Source organism: Sorex araneus, chromosome 3 (assembly GCF_027595985.1).
Source record: "Sorex araneus isolate mSorAra2 chromosome 3, mSorAra2.pri, whole genome shotgun sequence".
Lineage (NCBI taxonomy): Eukaryota > Metazoa > Chordata > Mammalia > Eulipotyphla > Soricidae > Sorex > Sorex araneus.
In genome coordinates this window covers 34,588,688-34,607,310 of record NC_073304.1, presented here as the reverse complement: position 1 = coordinate 34,607,310, position 18,623 = coordinate 34,588,688, and the positions used below count along the sequence as shown (strand labels likewise).

Below are 18,623 nucleotides of genomic sequence, written 5' to 3'. Positions count from 1 at the left end.
AAGTCCTGCTATGAGTGATCCCTGAGCACAACCAGAAGTAAGCCTTGACTACCACCAGGTGTGGACCAAAATCTTAAGAAGTAAATATTTAAAAATTTAAACTGTTATGAGAACTAAAATTTAATAGATTGTTTTTTTACTTTTGTTTTGAATTTTGGGGACCTCATCTGATGGTGCTGGGTATTCTGCACTCCTGGTGGGACTCTGGAAAACATAATGGGTGCCAAGGATCAATTTCAGGTCAGCAATATACAAAGCAAGCACTCAGCCCACTGTGTTAGCTCTCCAGCCCTGTTTCCTATATTTTTGTGTGCTGGAAAAATACCCATGTTCATTTTTCATGAACTTATACTAGAGAATTCGCCCAGTATAGAAATTTGAAGTACCACAGATTGCACATTTTTGATCATTTTTTATTGAGGTACCAGAATTTATAATGCTTTTACTCACCCTTTTCGTATCTACATCTTTTCCATACCACACCCATCACCAAAGAACCTACTTCCCAGCACTAGTGTATTCATGTATCCTCCCAAACCCATGTAAGCTCAGTTCTGTAGACAAAATCTTCCATTCTGGTCAGTTGGACCATTCCCTTACTATTTTTGTTTGTTTGCTTTTTGGTTTTGAACCGTATCTGAGAGTACTCAAGACTCACTTCTGACTCTGCACTCAGGTATCATTCTTGGCAGGACTAGGGGGACCATATGGGGTGCCAGGGTTCAAACCCAGGTCAGCGAAGTGCAAGATAAGTGTCCTACCCACTGTCATAGCTTTGAAACCCACTATATTTCTTTTTTATTACATATGGGAAAGATCTTTTATTAATTTATTTGTATGGAGATGGTGGTATCAATACATACATAGATGAATATAGATAATGTGAATCCCACAAAATTGTAAATCAATGATTACTTGAGTCTGTGCTAATGCATTTTAAAATTTACATGAAATGGGAAAATCCTGCAAATGTAAAATTTAGTAAGAGTGGAGAGAATTAAGAAAATTTTAAGGAGAAAATCTGCATAGGTATTTTTATCTTAATTTAAGAAAGGAATTATTGACTTTATATTAGAAACTATAGATGTATTGAGTATCTATTAATAAGTAAAATATTATAATAAAAAATCTCTGTAAGGATTAACTCTGCCTGAGCAGACTTAAACATTCATCATAAAGAAACATTAATTCATTATTGAAAATAAATAAAATGCCTTAGTGATCTAGGGTAAAATAATATACCTTCCTTAATCTAGTAGAGGGCAACCGTAGGCACCCTGAGTAAGTTCCATATTCAATGCCAAGTTCTGGGAAATTTGTCTTTTAAGGAAGCTTTTTTAATGCTCAGCCAAGTGCAAGATAAGTGTCCTACCCACTGTCATAGCTCTGAAACCCACTATATTTCTTTTTTATTACATATTGGAAAGCTCTCTTTTATTAATTTATTTGTATGGAGATGGTGGTATCAATACATACATAGATGAATATAGATAATGTGAATCCCACAAAATTGTAAATCAATGATTACTTGAGTCTGTGCTAATGTATTTTAAAATTTACATGAAATGGGAAAATCCTGCAAATGTAAAATTTAGTAAGAGTGTATATCAATCCCCTAAACTGTTGCCTGTCCAGGAAGCTCTGTATTATTCCTTCAGATCTGAATGATAATCTTGCTGAATAGAGTATTCTTAATGAGGTGTTCATTTCAGTAATTTTTAATGCAATACACCTCCATTCTCTCTGGCTCATAGTCTCATTTGATAGATCTGATGTCTGTTTTATGATCTGTCCTTTGTATGTATGATTCTTTTTTATCTTTCTGCTTTCAATGTTCTGTCCCTCCCTTTGGAATATGTAGTTTTGAATACAGTGCATCAGCTAGTTTTCCTCGTTGAGTCTATTTTTGCTGGGACCCTTCAGGCCTCTAGGATGTTAGTCCTCAATTCCAAGGAAATCGTGTTGATGTGTTCTTTGTTGGTTTTCATCAAATGCTTCCGATCCTGTTTTCTTCCTCTGGACCTCCATCCTACTTGTTGACTCCAAATCTCTTGTTGTGGCTCCATTTATGTGATTTTCACCTGTAGCCTCCTTGGAGTATCCTGATGGTGCCCTTGAAGCCCTATGGCCCTGATTGAGAAATGCTCTGTTATATGATAATGAGAAAATGTAGCTGAAGATATTTTAGTAATTTAACTACTATAATATGTTTATCTTTCTCTCTCTTTCAAGATCCCGTTCGGACAGTGAAGTTATTACTAAAACTTTCCTGATCCAATAAAAGTATATTTCTTCCTCCCTAACTTCTCATCAAATACTCTTCTTTTCTACTGTTTCTGACTATAGTAGTTTTCTCATTGCAACTCTTATACTTTCTTGTGCTTTGTTAGTCATGTGCTGTGCTGTGCTGTGCCATGTTTCTTTGAGCTATTAAACATTCTCATCATGGTGTCACTAAAGTCAGTCTGAGTTAGTTTTGGATGAAGTTTCTGCATTATTGTTTTTCACTCATTGTATTTGGTGGACTTCTATGCATCTTCCCCATTTCATTTGCTATGTTCCTGCTAGGCTGAGAATGAATCTTTGTAGTTAGCCCCAAAGGAGAGTCTGGGAAATTAGAATGGGAGTTTCCCCTTTCCTTCTCTGCCTATCTTCACCCAGTGAAAATGAAGTTTAACTGTGAGCAGTTTGAAATTTAATGAGTACTAGACGTGGCGTCTGGCCTGTTAGTATGGTGAAGATTGGGCATGGAAGATGCCCGGATGTAGCTGAAAGGGAGGTGAAACTGCCTCTAGTTCCACAAAAGGGGGTCTATAGATGTCAGCTGGGAGATTTATCTCACCTAGAAGGGTCAGGGAGCAAGCAGAGGATCATGGCATGTAGTGCTGAGCCCATTAGTACGGTGGAGCTTCCATGACCTTGAAGCTAAAATCATCTTTAAGGATGAAACACCACTGAGCAAGCACTGTCGCACTGTTGTCCCGTTGTTCATCGATTTGCTTGAGCGGGCACCAGTAATGTCTCCGTTGTGAGACTTGTCGTTACTTTTTTTTGCATATCGAATATGCCATGGGAAGCTTGCCAGGCTCTGCTGTGTGGGCAGTATACTCTTGGTAGCTTGCCGGGCTCTCCAAGAGGGATGGAGGAATTGAACCCGGGTCAGCCGCGTGCAAGGCAAACGCCTTACCTGCTCTGCTATCGCTCCAGCCCACTGTGGCCTTTAAACCAACACCTTAAGCCAACAAACATTTGAAGACCCTGGCCTCGGCAGGGTGTGTGTGTGTGTGTGTGTGTGTGTGTGTGTGTGTGTGTGTGTGTGTGTGTGTGTGTGTGGCGGAAGGAGGGGAAGAGGGACAGCATATCCAAAGCAGAACACCGATATTGCAACAGCCCTCTGGCCTAGAAAGCAAACGGAAACAAATATAAACAAGTGGAACTACATTATACTAAGAAGCTTCTGCGCCTCAAAAGAAACAGTGACCAGGATACAGAGAGCACCCACAGAATGGGAAAGAATAATTACCCAATACCCATCTGATAAGGGATTAATATCCAGGATATTCAAGACAGTAGTAGAATTGTACAAGAAAAAAACCTCCATCCCTACCAAAAATTGGAGAGAAGAAATGAACAGAAAGTTCCTCAAAAAAGATATACTAATGGCCAAAAAACACATGAAAAAATGTTCTTCATCACTAATCATCAGGGAGATGCAAATCAAGACTGACAATGAGATATTGCCTTACACCACAGAGACTGGCACACATCAGAAAGAATAAGAACAAGCAGTGCTGGTGCAGATGTGTGGAGAAAGGGACTCTCTTTCATTGTTGGTGGGAATGCCGATTGGTCCAGCCTTCTAGAAAGCAATATGGGCATTCCTCAGAAAACTAGAAATTGAGCTGCCATACGACCCAGCAATACCACTTCTGAGACTATATCCCAGGGGTGCAAAAAAGCACAGTAGAAATGACATCTGCACCTGTACGTTCATTGCAGCACTGTTCACAATAGCCAGAGTTGGAAACAACCTGAGTGCCCGAAAACAGACGACTGGTTAAAGAAACTGGTAAATCTACACAATGGAATACTATGCAGCTGTTGGGAAAGATGACATCATGAAATTTGCTTGTAAGTTGAAGGTCATAGAGAGTATCATGCTAGGTGAAATGAGTCAGAAAGAGAGGGACAGACATAGAAGGACTGCACTCATTTGTGGAATATGAAATATCCACAAATATAATAAATATCATATAATAAATATCATATGAGACTAACACTCAAGGACTGTAGAGACAGGACCAGGAAGATTTTTCCATGGTTGGAAGCCTGCCTAATGAACAGGGGGAGAAGGCAGCTAGGATAGAGAAGAGATCACTATGTCAATGATCGTTGGAGGGATCGCTCGGGATGGGAGATGTGTTCTGAAAGTAGATAAAGGACCAAACATGGTGGCCTCTCATTATATGTATTGCAAACCATAATGCCCATAAGTAGAGAGAGAGTAAGAGGAAAACTGTCTGCTACAGAGGCAGGAGGAGGGGTGGGGTGGGATGGCAGGGAGAGGTGGTAGGGATACTGGGGACATGGTTATGGAAAATGTGTAGCAGTGGAGGGATGGGTGTTAGATCATTGTATGACAGAAACTCAAACATGAAGCTTTGTAAGTGTAGCTCATGGTGATTCAATTAAAGAAAAAAAATCCTTTCCACATGTTCCTCCTCCAATTACTAATTCACTGTTCATACGTTAATAAAAGGGGGAAAGGTAGATTTGTTTCCCTTTAGTTTAACAGTCACACTTACAAGCCCTTAGATATATGGGCATGTCCTAGGTCAAGTTTAAGACCAGCCTTTCCTATGGACCTGGATTAAAGAGTTTATTTCATTAGTGCTACTCTGACATCTTCATGCCCATTCTTTCCTTTGCTTTCCAGACAGTAGCCAAAAGTGAATGGATGCTTTTCTGTCCTAGGAGTAGATACCCAGATGTGAAATTGCTGGGTTGTATGTCAGCTCAATTTTAAGTTTACTGAGAACCCTCCCTACTGTTTTACACAGGGGTTGAACCAATTGACATTCCCACCAGCAGTAGATGAGTTAATTTTTCACCACATCCCTGTCAACACAGATTGTTCTCAGTATTTCTGCTATCTGCCTTTCTCACTGATGTGAGATGGTATCTCATTGTTGTCCCAATCTGGATTTCTCTAATAAGTGATGGTGAGCAGATAGCTAAGATTTGGAATCAACCTAGATATCCAATGATAAATCAGTGGATTATGAATATGTGGCATACAATGGAATACTATGCCAGGATAAGGAATAGTCAAATCATGCATTTTGTTGTAACATGGATACACTGGAAGATAACACGTTAAATGAAGTAAGCCAGAAAAAAAAGAAAGGACAAGCACAGGATATCACTTATATGTGGTTTTCAGAGTAACTGGATGAGAAAACACAATGGTTTAAGGGAAAATATTGAGATTACCCTTGACCCCAGAGTAGAGGGAAGAGAGTGAAAGAAATAAAAGAAATAGAATTAAGGAGGAGGGGAGAAGAGATAAATGAGAAGCACAGGGCCAGGGGATTCAGTATATCTGTAGTGGTAAGGAATGAGAGAGCTAAACATCCAAACCACAGAGTCAACACTGAAATAATAAGAACCAAACTCTAATAACCAAACATAAAAGATGCTTGTCAAAGTGGCAGGCTGGGGCTGGGATGGAAGGAGTGGAGCTGTAGGTAAAGGAATACTGGTGAAGGAAAGTTAACACTGGTTAACTCAGTGATGGGACATTGTATGCCAAAAACCCTATGAATAACTATAACTCACAGTGCTTTAATACAATAAAATTTGAGAAACTAAAAATCCCTAAAAAAATAATTCTAGCATTGTCACCTCAAAAAAAAAGAAAAGGGAAAGAAGTGAATAATATTGTTTGTACACCAGTTCTTTTTTCCCTACATCCTTATTACTTGCTGCTTCTCTCAGGAAACTGAAGTTGAAGTGGAAAAGAATGATTAACTCCACTGAATTTCATGAAAATGTTGATAAGACCCAAGGAAATGTAGAATGGAAAAAGAAAATAAAAACAAAGGGAAAAATAAAATAAAAATAAATGAGCTATAGTAATGGAAGGATCAAAGGAAGAAGAGCTTTTGTTTTTTTTTCTTTTTTAACTTTTTTATTGAATTACTGTGAGATAGACCATTACAAAGCTGTTCATGATTGGTTTTCAGTTATACAGTATTCCAACACCCATCCCTCCACCAGTGTACATTTCCCAGCACCAGTATCTTCTGCTCCCCCCCATCACCCCTTCCCCCCAGCCCCTCTGCCTGCCTCTAGGATAAGCTCGCTCTCTCTCTCTTCCTCTCTGTCTCTGCTCCCCTTTGGGCATTGTGCTTTGCAATATTGATACTGAAAGATTATCAAGAATGTCTCTTACCTACTTTAAACCCTCAAATCTTGTCCAGCATGATCATTCCCAGGCATAATTGTCACACTGGTCTCTTCTCTATCTTACCTACCCTCAGTCCCACACACACTTGTGGTTAGTTCCAACCATTGACCAATCCTCCCAGGGACAGATATAGAATTACTGCATTCATTTGTGGTATATAAAATATATATATATAGTTGAAGAATAATATCCATGTCCAGGAAAACAGGGATTAGAAGAACTAATCCCTGACCAAGAATCACTAAACAATTTTCTTCAGTTTCTCAATGTCTACTAAAAGTAGGCCTTTAAGAAAGGACAATGACGGAATATCTATGGAAGAATAACAATGTTAGACTTGTTCAGGATATTAGAAATCATTTAATATAATGTATCTCCTTGATCTGACAGAAAACAGATGTTTTTGAAGGTATTTTAGTAAATATAAAGGTAACAAAAGGCAGCGAACCTAATTTCTTTCATACACCTTTCAACTTAATCCTAACAAAAAGTCAAAGTTATTTTTGTATTGCATTACTTTTACTATTAGATATCAAGCTCCTTCAGGATAGAGCATCTCATTTTCACTTATTCCCAATTGTTCACAGTAACTGAATTATGGGAAGACACAAAAACCTACTGTAAATCTTTATAGATGCCACCTGACCTAGTTTTTATTTTTTTTTTAACAAATAAGGAAAGGGTGGCAAGTAATGAAGGACCAGAATGATCAAGTAAGTTGCCTAAAGTCCTGTACATTGGAAAAAAACTGAAATCTGGGATATTCAGATTCTTGAATCCTAATGCTCTTCTATTAAGGCACACAACCTCCACCATATTTTTTTACTTGCAAATACGCATTTTATTCAACAAAGCTTTGTATTTATATATTGCAATTTTTCTCTTTTTCTTCCAGTAGTTTCAGTTTTTTCTGGGTTGGTAATACAAAACATTTTCATCATTCGTTGCTAAATTTGAACATCGTTGTCATTTCTACTCCTTAAAAGTCATATTGTTTTGAAAACAGAGGAGTATATCCAAAGGATTATATGTCATCTACAGAGCTTACAATTTATTATGCTTTATTTACATTGATTCACTAAGTTCAGTATATTCCCTTTTTGAAGATGTGTGTCAGCAATGTCTTTGACAGTACTTGATTCCAGAATCAAATTTTAGATATTTTTTAATTGAATTACTGTGAGCTACATGTACAAAACTTTCATGTTTGAGTTTCAGTCATATAATGATCTAATACCCATCCCTCCACCAGTGTACGTTTTCCACCACCAATGTCCCCAGTATTCCTAACTACCCCACCTCCCACCCCTGTACTCTCCCTGCCTCCCTGTGCTCCCTGTGCTCCCTGTGCTCCCCTGTGCTCCCCCTGCCTCTGTGGCAGACAGTTTTCCTCTTACTCTCTCTCTACTTATGGGCATTGTGGTTTGCAATACAGATAATGAGAGGCCATCATGTTTGGTCCTTTACCTACTTTCAGAACACATCTCCCATCCCAAGTGATCCCTCCAACCAGTGATTCCTTCTCTATCCTAGCTCCCTTCTCCCCCAGCTCATAAGGCAGGCTTCCAACCATGGAAAAATCTTCCTGACCCTGTCTCTACTGTCCTTGAGTGTTAGTCTCTATTATGATATTTCATATTCCACAAATGAGTGCAGTCCTTCTATGTCTGTCCCTCTCTTTCTGACTCATTTCACTTAGCATGATACTCTCTATGACCTTCCACTTCTGAGTAAATTTCATGATGTCATCTTTCCTAACAGCTGCATAGTATTCCGTTGTGTAGATGTACCAAAGTTTCTTTAACCAGTCATCTGTTCTCGGGCATTCAGGTTGTTTGCAGATTCTGGCTATGGTGAACAGTGCTGCAATGAATGTACAGGTGCAGATGTCATTTCTACTGTGCTTGGCACCCTTGAGGTATATTCCCAGAAGTGGTATTGCTGGGTCAAATGGGAGCTCAATTTCTGGTTTTTTGAGAAACATCCATATTGTTTTCAAAAGAGGCTGGGCCAGTCAACTTTCCTACCAGCAGTGAACGAGAGTCTGTTTCTTTCCTCATCCATGCCAACATTGGTTGCTTTTGTTCTTTCGGATGTGTGCCAGTCTCTGGTGTGAGATGATATCTCATTCTTAGTCTAGATTTGCATCTCCCTAATAACTAGTGATGAAGAGCATTTTTTCATGTACCTTTTGGCTATTTAGATTTCTTCTTTGAGAATGTTTCTGTTCATTTCATTGCCCCATTTTCTGATGGGATTGTATGTTTTCTTCTTGTAGAGTTCAACCAGTGCCTTGTATATCTATGATATTAACCCCTTATCAGAAGAATATTGGGTGAATATCCGTTCCCATTCCATAGGCTGTCTTTGTATCCTGGTCACTTTTCTTCTGAGGTGCAGAAGCTTCGTAGTTTAAGATAGTCCCATTTGTTTACTTTGCTTCCACTTGCTTGGTTAGTGGTGTTTCATCTTTGAAAATACCTTTGGCTTCAGTGTCATGGAGGGTTTTGCCAACCTGTGGAAAGGGAAATTTTAAGAATAGTTTTAATTAATGAATATAAAATTGACTATAATTATTCATATTTCTATTAAAATTACTTTGGAAGCATCAAGTGAAAGAAAATAGTATATAAGTCAGTGCCTTATTCAGTGTAGGACAAAGTAAATCTTTGCCCCATTTTGAAGCTTCTCTTAAATAGGATAGATGAGATCAGTATCTGCTATTTTTGACAGAGTGAAAATCAGAGGAAGGATTTTCATTATGTATACAACAAAGAGGCTGAAATGGCTACATTAACCTAAAATAGTGAAAATCCTCAAAAGATTTTCCTGCCTTGATTGTGCTGTTGTAAGAATCCTTAAAGGTCTGAGCTTTCTGCAGAGAATTTAAAATTTTACAAACTAGCAGTTTTGATGAGTATACAGGGTAAAAAGAATTAAACAAAAATCTTGCATCAAAATGTTACAAACATATGCTCTAAAGCAAAAACTGTGAATCTTGGTATCATTTTCTTTCAAGAATCTTAAAAATTGCATCTAGTTTTTTCTGGAGGGCTAGTATCTTGCTGTCAAGGATACAGAAGAGCTTGAGAATCACCCATTTATTTCTAATTTGCCATTTTTTGCTCTCTCACAAACTTAATTTTTTATTTTATTATTATTTTTTTAATCACTGAAATAGACCTTTACAAAGCTGTTCATTATTAGGTTTCAGTCATACAGTATTCCAACACTCATCCCTCCACCAGTGTACATTTCCTAGCACCAGTATCTCCAATTTCCCTCCCATCATACCCACCCACCTCCCAACCTGCCTATATGGCTGGCACTTCTCTCTCTCCTCTCCCTCTCCCTCTCCCTCTTTTCTCTCTCTCCCCTTCTCCCCCTCTCCCTCTCTTCCTGTCTCCCTCCCTCTCTCTCTTTTTCTCCCTCTCCCTCTCTTTTTTCTCTCTGTCCCCCACCCCCTCCCCCTCTCCCTCTCTCCCTCCCTCTCTCTCTTTCTCTCTCTCTCTCCTTCCCTCCCTCCCTCTCTGTCCCTCCCTCTCCTCTCTCCCTCTTCATTTCCCTCTTCTTCCCTCTCTCCCTTTTCCTCCCTCCTTTTCGGCATTGTGGTTTGCAATACAAATACTGAAAGGTTGTAGTGTATATCCCTTTACCTACTTTTAATACTCAATTCTTGTCTAGGGTGATCATTTCCAACTATTATTGTCGTACTAGTCCCATCTCTATCTTTTTTTGCCAATTTTTACTGAAGTATTTTTGAGGGTTTTCTCATTTTCTTTGTATTAGGTTAACATGCAGTATGTATGTGTATGTAATTATATATATATTGGATTTTTTTATACTTGCTTTATTATTTCTAATGTAAAAAATGAGAGGGGAAAGAAGGGACATAAAGTTGAGTGTCTTAAATGTCCATAATGGATCAGATCATTTTTCTTAGCATGATTTTCTCCCTTTACCCCTCTACCCTCCAGAGTCCATGTCAGACGGACAGACAAAGTGGGAACAGAAGCAGCTTTTCATCCCATTGAAGAATACATGGTACATGTTGAAGAACATTTTCAGCTTCTTGCTCGCAGAATGCAAGTGGATAAAAAAAGAATATATTTGGCCACAGATGACCCTTCTTTATTAAAGGAGGCAAAAACAAAGTAAGTGAGATGAGCTAGTGATTCTAAACTGGGATGATCTTTTTTCTGTTGTAAAGAATCCTAATTCCCTTGATTTTAAGGGATGACTTATCTAAAATATTAATACTAGGAAATTTTAATTCAAAATAATTATATATGTGTAACTATTATTATGACCAAAGTGGAAGTGCCTGCAAAGAGAAGCTTTATTCTGAAGCTCCTTCTTTTGGTTTATAGGCACTTGCCATCTTGCTATGTACTCATATGACTGTTTTGTGCACTTGGAGAGCAAACTTTCTGATATTTCTTCTAGTGAAGGCACTCAGTTCATCATGAAGGGCCCATCCTCATAACCATATCTAACTCTTATTACCTCCCAAAGACTTCGTCTTTAAATATTAACACACTGGGAATTAGGACTTCAACATATGAAACCCACTGAAACCCACGCAAAACTAAGAATTCAATCTATAACACTAAACTGCTATACGGGACTATTAACAATAAAACACTCCAGATTCTTGCTTTTTTGATCTCACTATTTTCATTAATAATTATGGGCACCTGAAAGCATACAAAAGATACACATTTTCATTTTATAAAATCTTCTGGAATTTGAGCGTTATATTAAAGAATAGTAAATAATCAAAAGTAAACTTTGTTAATGAGAGATTAATAGCTTCTAGTACATATTGAAAAGTACCATCATTTATTGATCATGCCTATATTTCAGGCATTGTGCCAGTTTCTGGAAATTTCGTGATAAACAAGACACTGCTCTCAAGGAATTTTCAAAGTAGTTGGTGAATGGACTAGTTACCCTTTATTTTCTCTTTATGAGTAAAAATCATATTAGTTATTTGTGAAAATAGGGAATGAATGAGAAAATTATAATTTTAGCTCTGCTTAGGTGCCATCCAATCCAGAAATCATCTCTTGACTAAATGCAAAATGGTCTTAGAATTTAGCACTTGCTTGCTTCTTTCTCAATAGAATATAAGTACTTCAACATAGTGCTTCATAACTTTCTGTTCTGGTAAGTGCACAATAAATATTAAATTATATTTTTAACCCCACAAATTAAAAAATATATTAGTAGTCAATCACTTAAGCTTTTAACTAAATTGTTTTTGGTATCATGTAACAGTTGGGGAAGGAAGAAGTTACAAGTTGGGGTAATAGCTCCAGTGGTAGAGCCTGTGCCAGTTATTTTTTTTTCTTAATCTGTGAAAATCTTGAGTCTGATTCTTGGCCATATAGGCCCCCCACCCCCAGCACCACCAGTTGCCTCTGAGTACCATTTGGCCCAGGTACCACATTGCCTTAGCAGTGAACCTTCAGACCAAAACTATTAGGTAAGCAGGCCAACAGTAGCCCCAGACTATAAAGCAAGTGTTTATCAAAATCTATAAGTAATCATTTAAATCCTTTTTCTACCCCTCTCAGAATGCAAATTCAACTGATATAAATTGCTTTATTCTTTCTTAGAATCTCTAAGTACTGAGTGTCTTTCTCTCACATACCTATATAAAGAAGACAAGAAATTCATCAATAGTAAAAGCCAATTTATATATTTATAATTATCCTATAAATGTAAGAATTAGAGATTAAGTAAACATTTGTTTATGAAACAAATTATTTTTACATATGCTTTTCATGTTTGATCAAACAGATAAGATAGAAACAAAATAGAAATAATTCATCATACTCTATTTTAAAATACCATCCTGTGAGGCCTAAGATATAGTACAGCAGTTAAGGAGCTTGCTTTGCATACGACTGACCCATGTTCAGTAGAGTCCCTGAGCACTGCCAGGAGTGATTTCCTTAGCATAGAGCCATGAATAAGTCCTGAGCACAGCTGATATGGTCCTAAACCAAAAAATAAATAAGTAAAATAAAGTACCATATTGAATTTATACCTTGGTTGAAAAATATTTAACATTATTTTATATGTGTTTTGTCTCTGGATATATCACAAGCTTATTTTCTAAATATTTAGCAAAGCTCTTTTCATTATTTCTTTTTTTGCTTAATTGGAAAAATAATTTGTGCTTATTAGAAAATATGGAAGATGCTAAGTATGCAAGTAGAAGAAAATACTAACTTACAACCCTATCACCTAGTGGCAACAGCTGTTTAAATATTGACAGTCCTCAATTCATTTATATATAATTACACGTTTTAATAGTTGATTATATTATGTACAATTTGAACTCCTTTTCACTTAATACAACAGTAGCTCTGTTTTCTGAGTTTATTGAAAAAAATTGTAAATATCTTTTTTTAATGACTATCCATATGTGGATATACATTATTTATTTAACCTAATATTCTCTATTATTCTCCTAATATTGGATTAATGGATTATTTTCTAAGTTTAACTTTTATAAATAATGTTCCTCTAGTGTTTGCCGAAAATTATCCACATTCTTTCTTAAGATTGATTTATGGACTTGGAAGTATTTAGGTAAAAGTAAAGATAATTTTAGTGGCTAGAGAGATAGTGCAAGGGTTAATGTGTTTTCCTTACATGCATCCAATCCTGGTTCCGTTTCTGGTACTGCAAAATGGTCTGCTGAGCACTTCCAGGTGGGGTGCAGAAAATTTTTTATTTTTTTTATAATTTAATTTTTTTTTCTTTGTGGGTCACACCTGGCAATGCACAGGGGTTACTTCTGGCTCATACACTCAGGAATTAATCCTGGCAGTACTCAGGGGACTATATGGGATGCTGGGAACCGAACCCAGGTCGGCTGTGTGCAAGGCAAATGCCCTACCCGCTGTGCTATCTCTCCAACCCCGCAGAAAAATTTTTGAAAGAAAAGAATAATTTATTGTTTTGATCTACAGAGAACATGATCAACCGTTCTGGTACATGTGACCTACTGCCTAGCTTCTTAAACTGTGTTGCAACCCCCTGTGTGGTTACATTAATGGATGCCATATTGCAAAAAATATGGCAGCAGTATAAGGTTCTGAATGCACAGTGACCAAATATTAATTCCAAGTCAAATGGGTAATGAATCCAAATTTCTGGCAGCACATGCTTGTTTTGAATATCTCAATATAAACGGGTTACAAGTGAAAGAATCCCTTATCTATTTGGAATGTAGGAATAGTAGAATTTGAATTCATTCTTTGTGGCCAGCAGTTAGTAGTGACTGCTCTTTCTATGATAGCTCATGTGAAGCACTTACCTTGCACACAGCCACCTGGGTTTAGTCCCAGACATCACACATGGTCCCCTGAGCCCCTCCAGGAGGAATCCCTCAGCATAGATCCAGGAATAAGTCCTGCGCATTACCAGATGTGGCCCCTAAACCAAGAATATAAGAGACAAATGAAGAATTAAATGATACTTAAGATTCACACAATGGAGAATCCTATTTCAGTTTATTTATCCTGATAGTTTTATATGGAATGCTTCTTTATGAAGATGAGTAGTTAATGCTTTGCTGCTTGGTATTACACCTCAAGTTTCTATAGGTTGCAGTAGAATGCTGCTACTAGAATTAATGAAACTAGCATCAGCAATCCAAGTATTATGGCAATAATTGTTGGTGCATTGCAGCAACAACAGAAAAGCGAATGGAGGAAAACAATCTCCCAGATTAAATATGTACATATGATCTTTATCAAAAATGCAGGATGATCTCTCTGTAAAATTAAGTTCATTAAATGAATAAAAGCAAGAAAAGTATTTGTCCTATAAAATAAAGACAATGGTAAATTTCTTCACATTTATTAAATACAGAAGAAATAAATGATAATATATAACTACCTTTGGGAGTATTCAACTGGTAGGCAATATATATGGAGCATATTAATTGCAGTATGTGTTCTTAAGGAGTTGTACACCAAGTACCTTGAAATCATAAGCATTATTTCCCTTATGAGAAAGGCAACAGAAAGTAAAATTTGGTGTTTATAACTACAAGTGGGTCCTTTGTGGGCAATATAAAAATAAATGTTTTTAAGTTGGGAGAAAAAAAAACTTTTATCATTGCTAGTGTTTGCAACTTCACGGTGGAAGAATCTCTCTCTGAAGATACTTGTGGGCCAAAGACAAGATATAAACATGTTTGAGCATAAAGTTCTTTTACTAGAATTGCAAAATCTCCCTTTCCTATATTTTTATCTTGTTTTTAGAGTTCTCTGCTCTCAGTATCCTTCTTTAAGAGGTTTTTGCATATGGCAATAAGACATTGGAATTTTGGTGACCTTTGGTTTGATTCCAGGAAGGGGACTTTAGCAAGGGAATTAATGTCAGTGTCATATCTCAGCAAAAGGATCACTCCTTTCTTTTACTGAGAAACTAAATTGTTCAGACAGTCTTTATTCAAAAATAAACTTGTACTATTATATTTTAACAGTTCCTCTTCTTCAGCCTTTTCATAATTATTTGTTTCTACCCCTGCCTGGGTTATGCAGCTTCAGAGGAATAATATTAAGATGGGTTTTTCGGTGGGTGGGGACTTTTCTTTTTTAGGATGAATGTGACATTTCCTTCATCTCCCTGATTCAGAGCTGAGGAGAGCAAAATGTCAAAAATAATGAGGCCAAATGGATCTGAACACTGAATACTAGTTTGATACAGTGCTCAGAGACTTTGCCTTCACAATCATTATTAGAGGCAATGTCAAAAAACTCCTTGGGGGCTGTGCAATCCAGAGAGAAATCTGAAGCAGTTGTTAGAGAATTAGGATAAAAGCCCCAAATGTAGCTAGCACTCACTTATTTATTCTCATGCCATTATGTGGAGCACTAGATGTTGTAGTGCAAAGAAAAATAAGGCCTGGTTTCAGTTTTAAGGGAAAACTGTAAAGAAACTGATTTGTACATTAAGTCCTCAATTAATATGATCAGTAGATTGTGGGGAAAAAAACTTTAAGCAAAGTGATATGTAACAAATAAGTTTTACCACAGACTTATTGATATGAACAGAGTTAAGTACCTATAGCTTACTTTTGGTCATAAGAATATCACTAAGGTCCAGGGAGATAGCTTTACGGTACTAGACCATTCTTAACTTACAGGAGCCATGAGTTCAGTCTCCATCAGGCTATTGCTGATGAGTACTGATGAGTGCCGTGAGTACTGCTAAGAGTGACTCCTAAGGACCGAGTCAGCAGTAGTCCCTGAGCACTTCTGAGTGTGGCTCCCCAATAAAAAGGGAGGAAACCAAACTATTTGAAGAAAATCATGGAGATAGTAAGAAAAGTTGCAGAATACACACAGGCAAGGACTCCAGCGAGAAATAAGGTTGTTGTGTTTCTTTTTTATCAACATCACAATGAAACAATAATAAAATGAAAATTTTCAAGAATTTGTAGTAAACATTTCTTTCAGGGTTAAAATCACTGTATCGCTGTCATCCCATTGCTCATCGATTTGCTCAAGCAGGCACCAGTAACGTGAGACTTGTTACTGTTTTTGGCATATCGAATATGCCATGGGTAGCTTGCCAGGCTCTGCCATGAGAGCAGGATACTCTCAGTAGCTTGCTGGGCTCTCTGAGAGGTATGGAGGAATCGAACCTGGGTCAGCCGAGTACTAGGCAAACGCCCAATCCGCTGTGCTATTGCTCCAGTAGAGAGATAAAACAGTTCTCAAAAGCACAAAACAGTGGAACTATAAGAAAAGATTTAGTCATTCAGTTCACTGCAATTTGTGTTGAACTGGAGAGAATCATGTTATGAGAAATAATTTAACAGGAAAAATGGAGGAAAAATACTGAATGCTTTCACTTATCTATGAAATGTAGAGAGATAAAACAATAATAGTACCAAATGATGACAAACCATGAGTGCATCAGCAGCCTAATGTTGCCTCCTGGCTTCCTGATACCCCAAAATTGCCACTGTGCCTCTTTCCAGACCCCAGCAACTCAGAACCAAGTTTCCTGAGAAATTAAATTATCGAAAGTTAGGTATGTAGGAGTCACATCCACAAAACACCTCTGGTTCAGCTATACAATCTAATTTATTGGCCTTGCTTTTGAGATCTATAAATAATCTTAAAAGAGCTCAAAAGCCGCAGTTAATCTCTGACCCATGCAAGGCTAAACCAACCAGAGTAAATTGGGGGGGAGGGAGGGGGCAGGTTAGCCTGGGGGCAGCAAAGCCTCTGGCAGCTGCTTGCTCCTACAATCCAAAATTGCTGCCACGCCCACAGCCTGATCCAGTGCGGATCTCACAGAGATAGAATCTGCTGAAAATTAAGGTATGTGGGTTTTGTGACTGAAGTCTCCAGGCTTTCTTGGGTTCAGGATGGGTCACTTCCCCTCATCTCCCTGGACCTCTAGAAGTATCTGCAGTCACATCCACACCCAAAGCTGCCACTCAGTTAAAAAGCCGCTCCAACCTTACCATCCTGATAAAAATACTGAACTCCCTGAATAAACACGATGGCCTCTCAGTACCTGTACTGCAAACCATAATTCACTAAAGGAAATGGGGACAGAGAGAAAGCAGAAAAGTGCCTCCCAGAGAAAGAGGCTGGAGCTGCGGGGTTGGGGGTTGAGGGATGGTGGGAGGGAAACGGGATATTGGTGGTGGGAAATGTACACTGGTGGAGGGTTGGGTGTTGGATCATTGTATGACTGAAACACAATAAACAGTTTTGTAGTGGTCTATCTCACAGATACTCAATTTAAAAACCTTATTAAAATAAACAATGACAAATATTTGGCATTGGAATACAGAACCAGTTGTCAAGAAGAACAGAGTGAAGGAAGAGAATAAAGATAAGACCAGAGAAACTTGTGGACAGTGGTGGATGGTTGGGGACAGTTTGAAGGGTGATGGGTACAGTAATTTTGTATATTGATACCATAAAAATTAACTTGTAACTACCTAAGCTCTTAAGAATTAAAAATAAATAAATGATTATATATTTAAAAGATTAGAGAAGTAAAAATCATAAATTCTAAATTTAGAATTTAAATGAAGTTTCATCATGTTTATATTCTAAAGGAAAAACTCAGTAACCAAATTTGAAAACACTTAGAAGTCACTCATTGCAAATAAGAACTGTAACCTTGTCGTATTTTGTATATATTTATATTTTGTATATAAGTATATGTGCATGTGAGATGAGGTGAAGGGGATGTGTTGTGCTACATCCAGTGATGCTCAAGGTTTACTCCTGGCTCTGTGCTCAGGGATCACTTTTTATGGAGGTTTAGGGACCATATGCCATGGATTCAAACCAAGGTCAGCAACATTCAAGTGCCTCACCTCCTATGCTATCTGGCCCAAAGGTTTCTTACCTTTTGAGTGTCAGGAGGTTGGGCCACACCCAGAGGTGCTCAGGGAACTATTTCTGACTCTGTGTACGGGATGACCCCTGATAGTGCTGGGAAACTATGTGATGCCAAGATTTGAATCCATTGTCAGTGGGTATACAAGGCATATCCATTGACATCTATATGATCTTTGACCCTAAGAAAAGGCATCTTAATAGCAATGATGCATGCTTTATATTCATACACATAACACTCGGTATACAAAGTACTCCAGGTCATTTCTACTCCTCTGATAATTTCAAAGATGCTTCACCAACTACTTTATTGAATATCATAATTAAAACTTCTCTTACCCTTATAGAGGACTCTTGAGGCTAGAACAATGTGCAGGGGGTGAGGAGGTTGCTCCCAAACCTCCTGAGTACTGTTTGTGAGCCCAGACACACAAAAAGAGAGGAACTTTTAGTCAAAGGAGCCGATCTGTCTTCCACTTACAGAATATTACTTGGTGGTAGAGTGTAATTCCAGTGGCCTTGTATAAATTTATCTCTTTTTTTCAGGTACCCCAATTATGAATTTATCAGTGATAACTCTATCTCTTGGTCAGCGGGACTACATAACCGATACACAGAAAATTCACTTCGGGGAGTGATCCTCGATATACACTTTCTCTCCCAGGCTGACTTCCTAGTGTGTACTTTTTCATCCCAGGTAAGTGATGATAGGGCACTTTTCAAATGAGAGATCCTTTTTTAGTCATTATATTCAGAAT

The 18,623-nt window shown here is 37.7% G+C and overlaps 1 protein-coding gene across 4 annotated transcripts in view; it reads left to right on the top strand.

The window, feature by feature from the left end:
* Nucleotides 1-18,623, top strand: part of FUT8 (fucosyltransferase 8) — a 280,643-nt gene that overhangs the window by 239,465 nt on the left and 22,555 nt on the right. For all 4 annotated transcript variants that reach the window (XM_055132354.1, XM_055132353.1, XM_004612349.2 and 1 more), the window contains 2 exons: nucleotides 10,447-10,623; nucleotides 18,412-18,562. In XM_055132354.1, coding sequence (XP_054988329.1) covers nucleotides 10,447-10,623; nucleotides 18,412-18,562 — 328 coding nt within the window. The remainder of the gene's footprint in view (nucleotides 1-10,446; nucleotides 10,624-18,411; nucleotides 18,563-18,623) is intronic.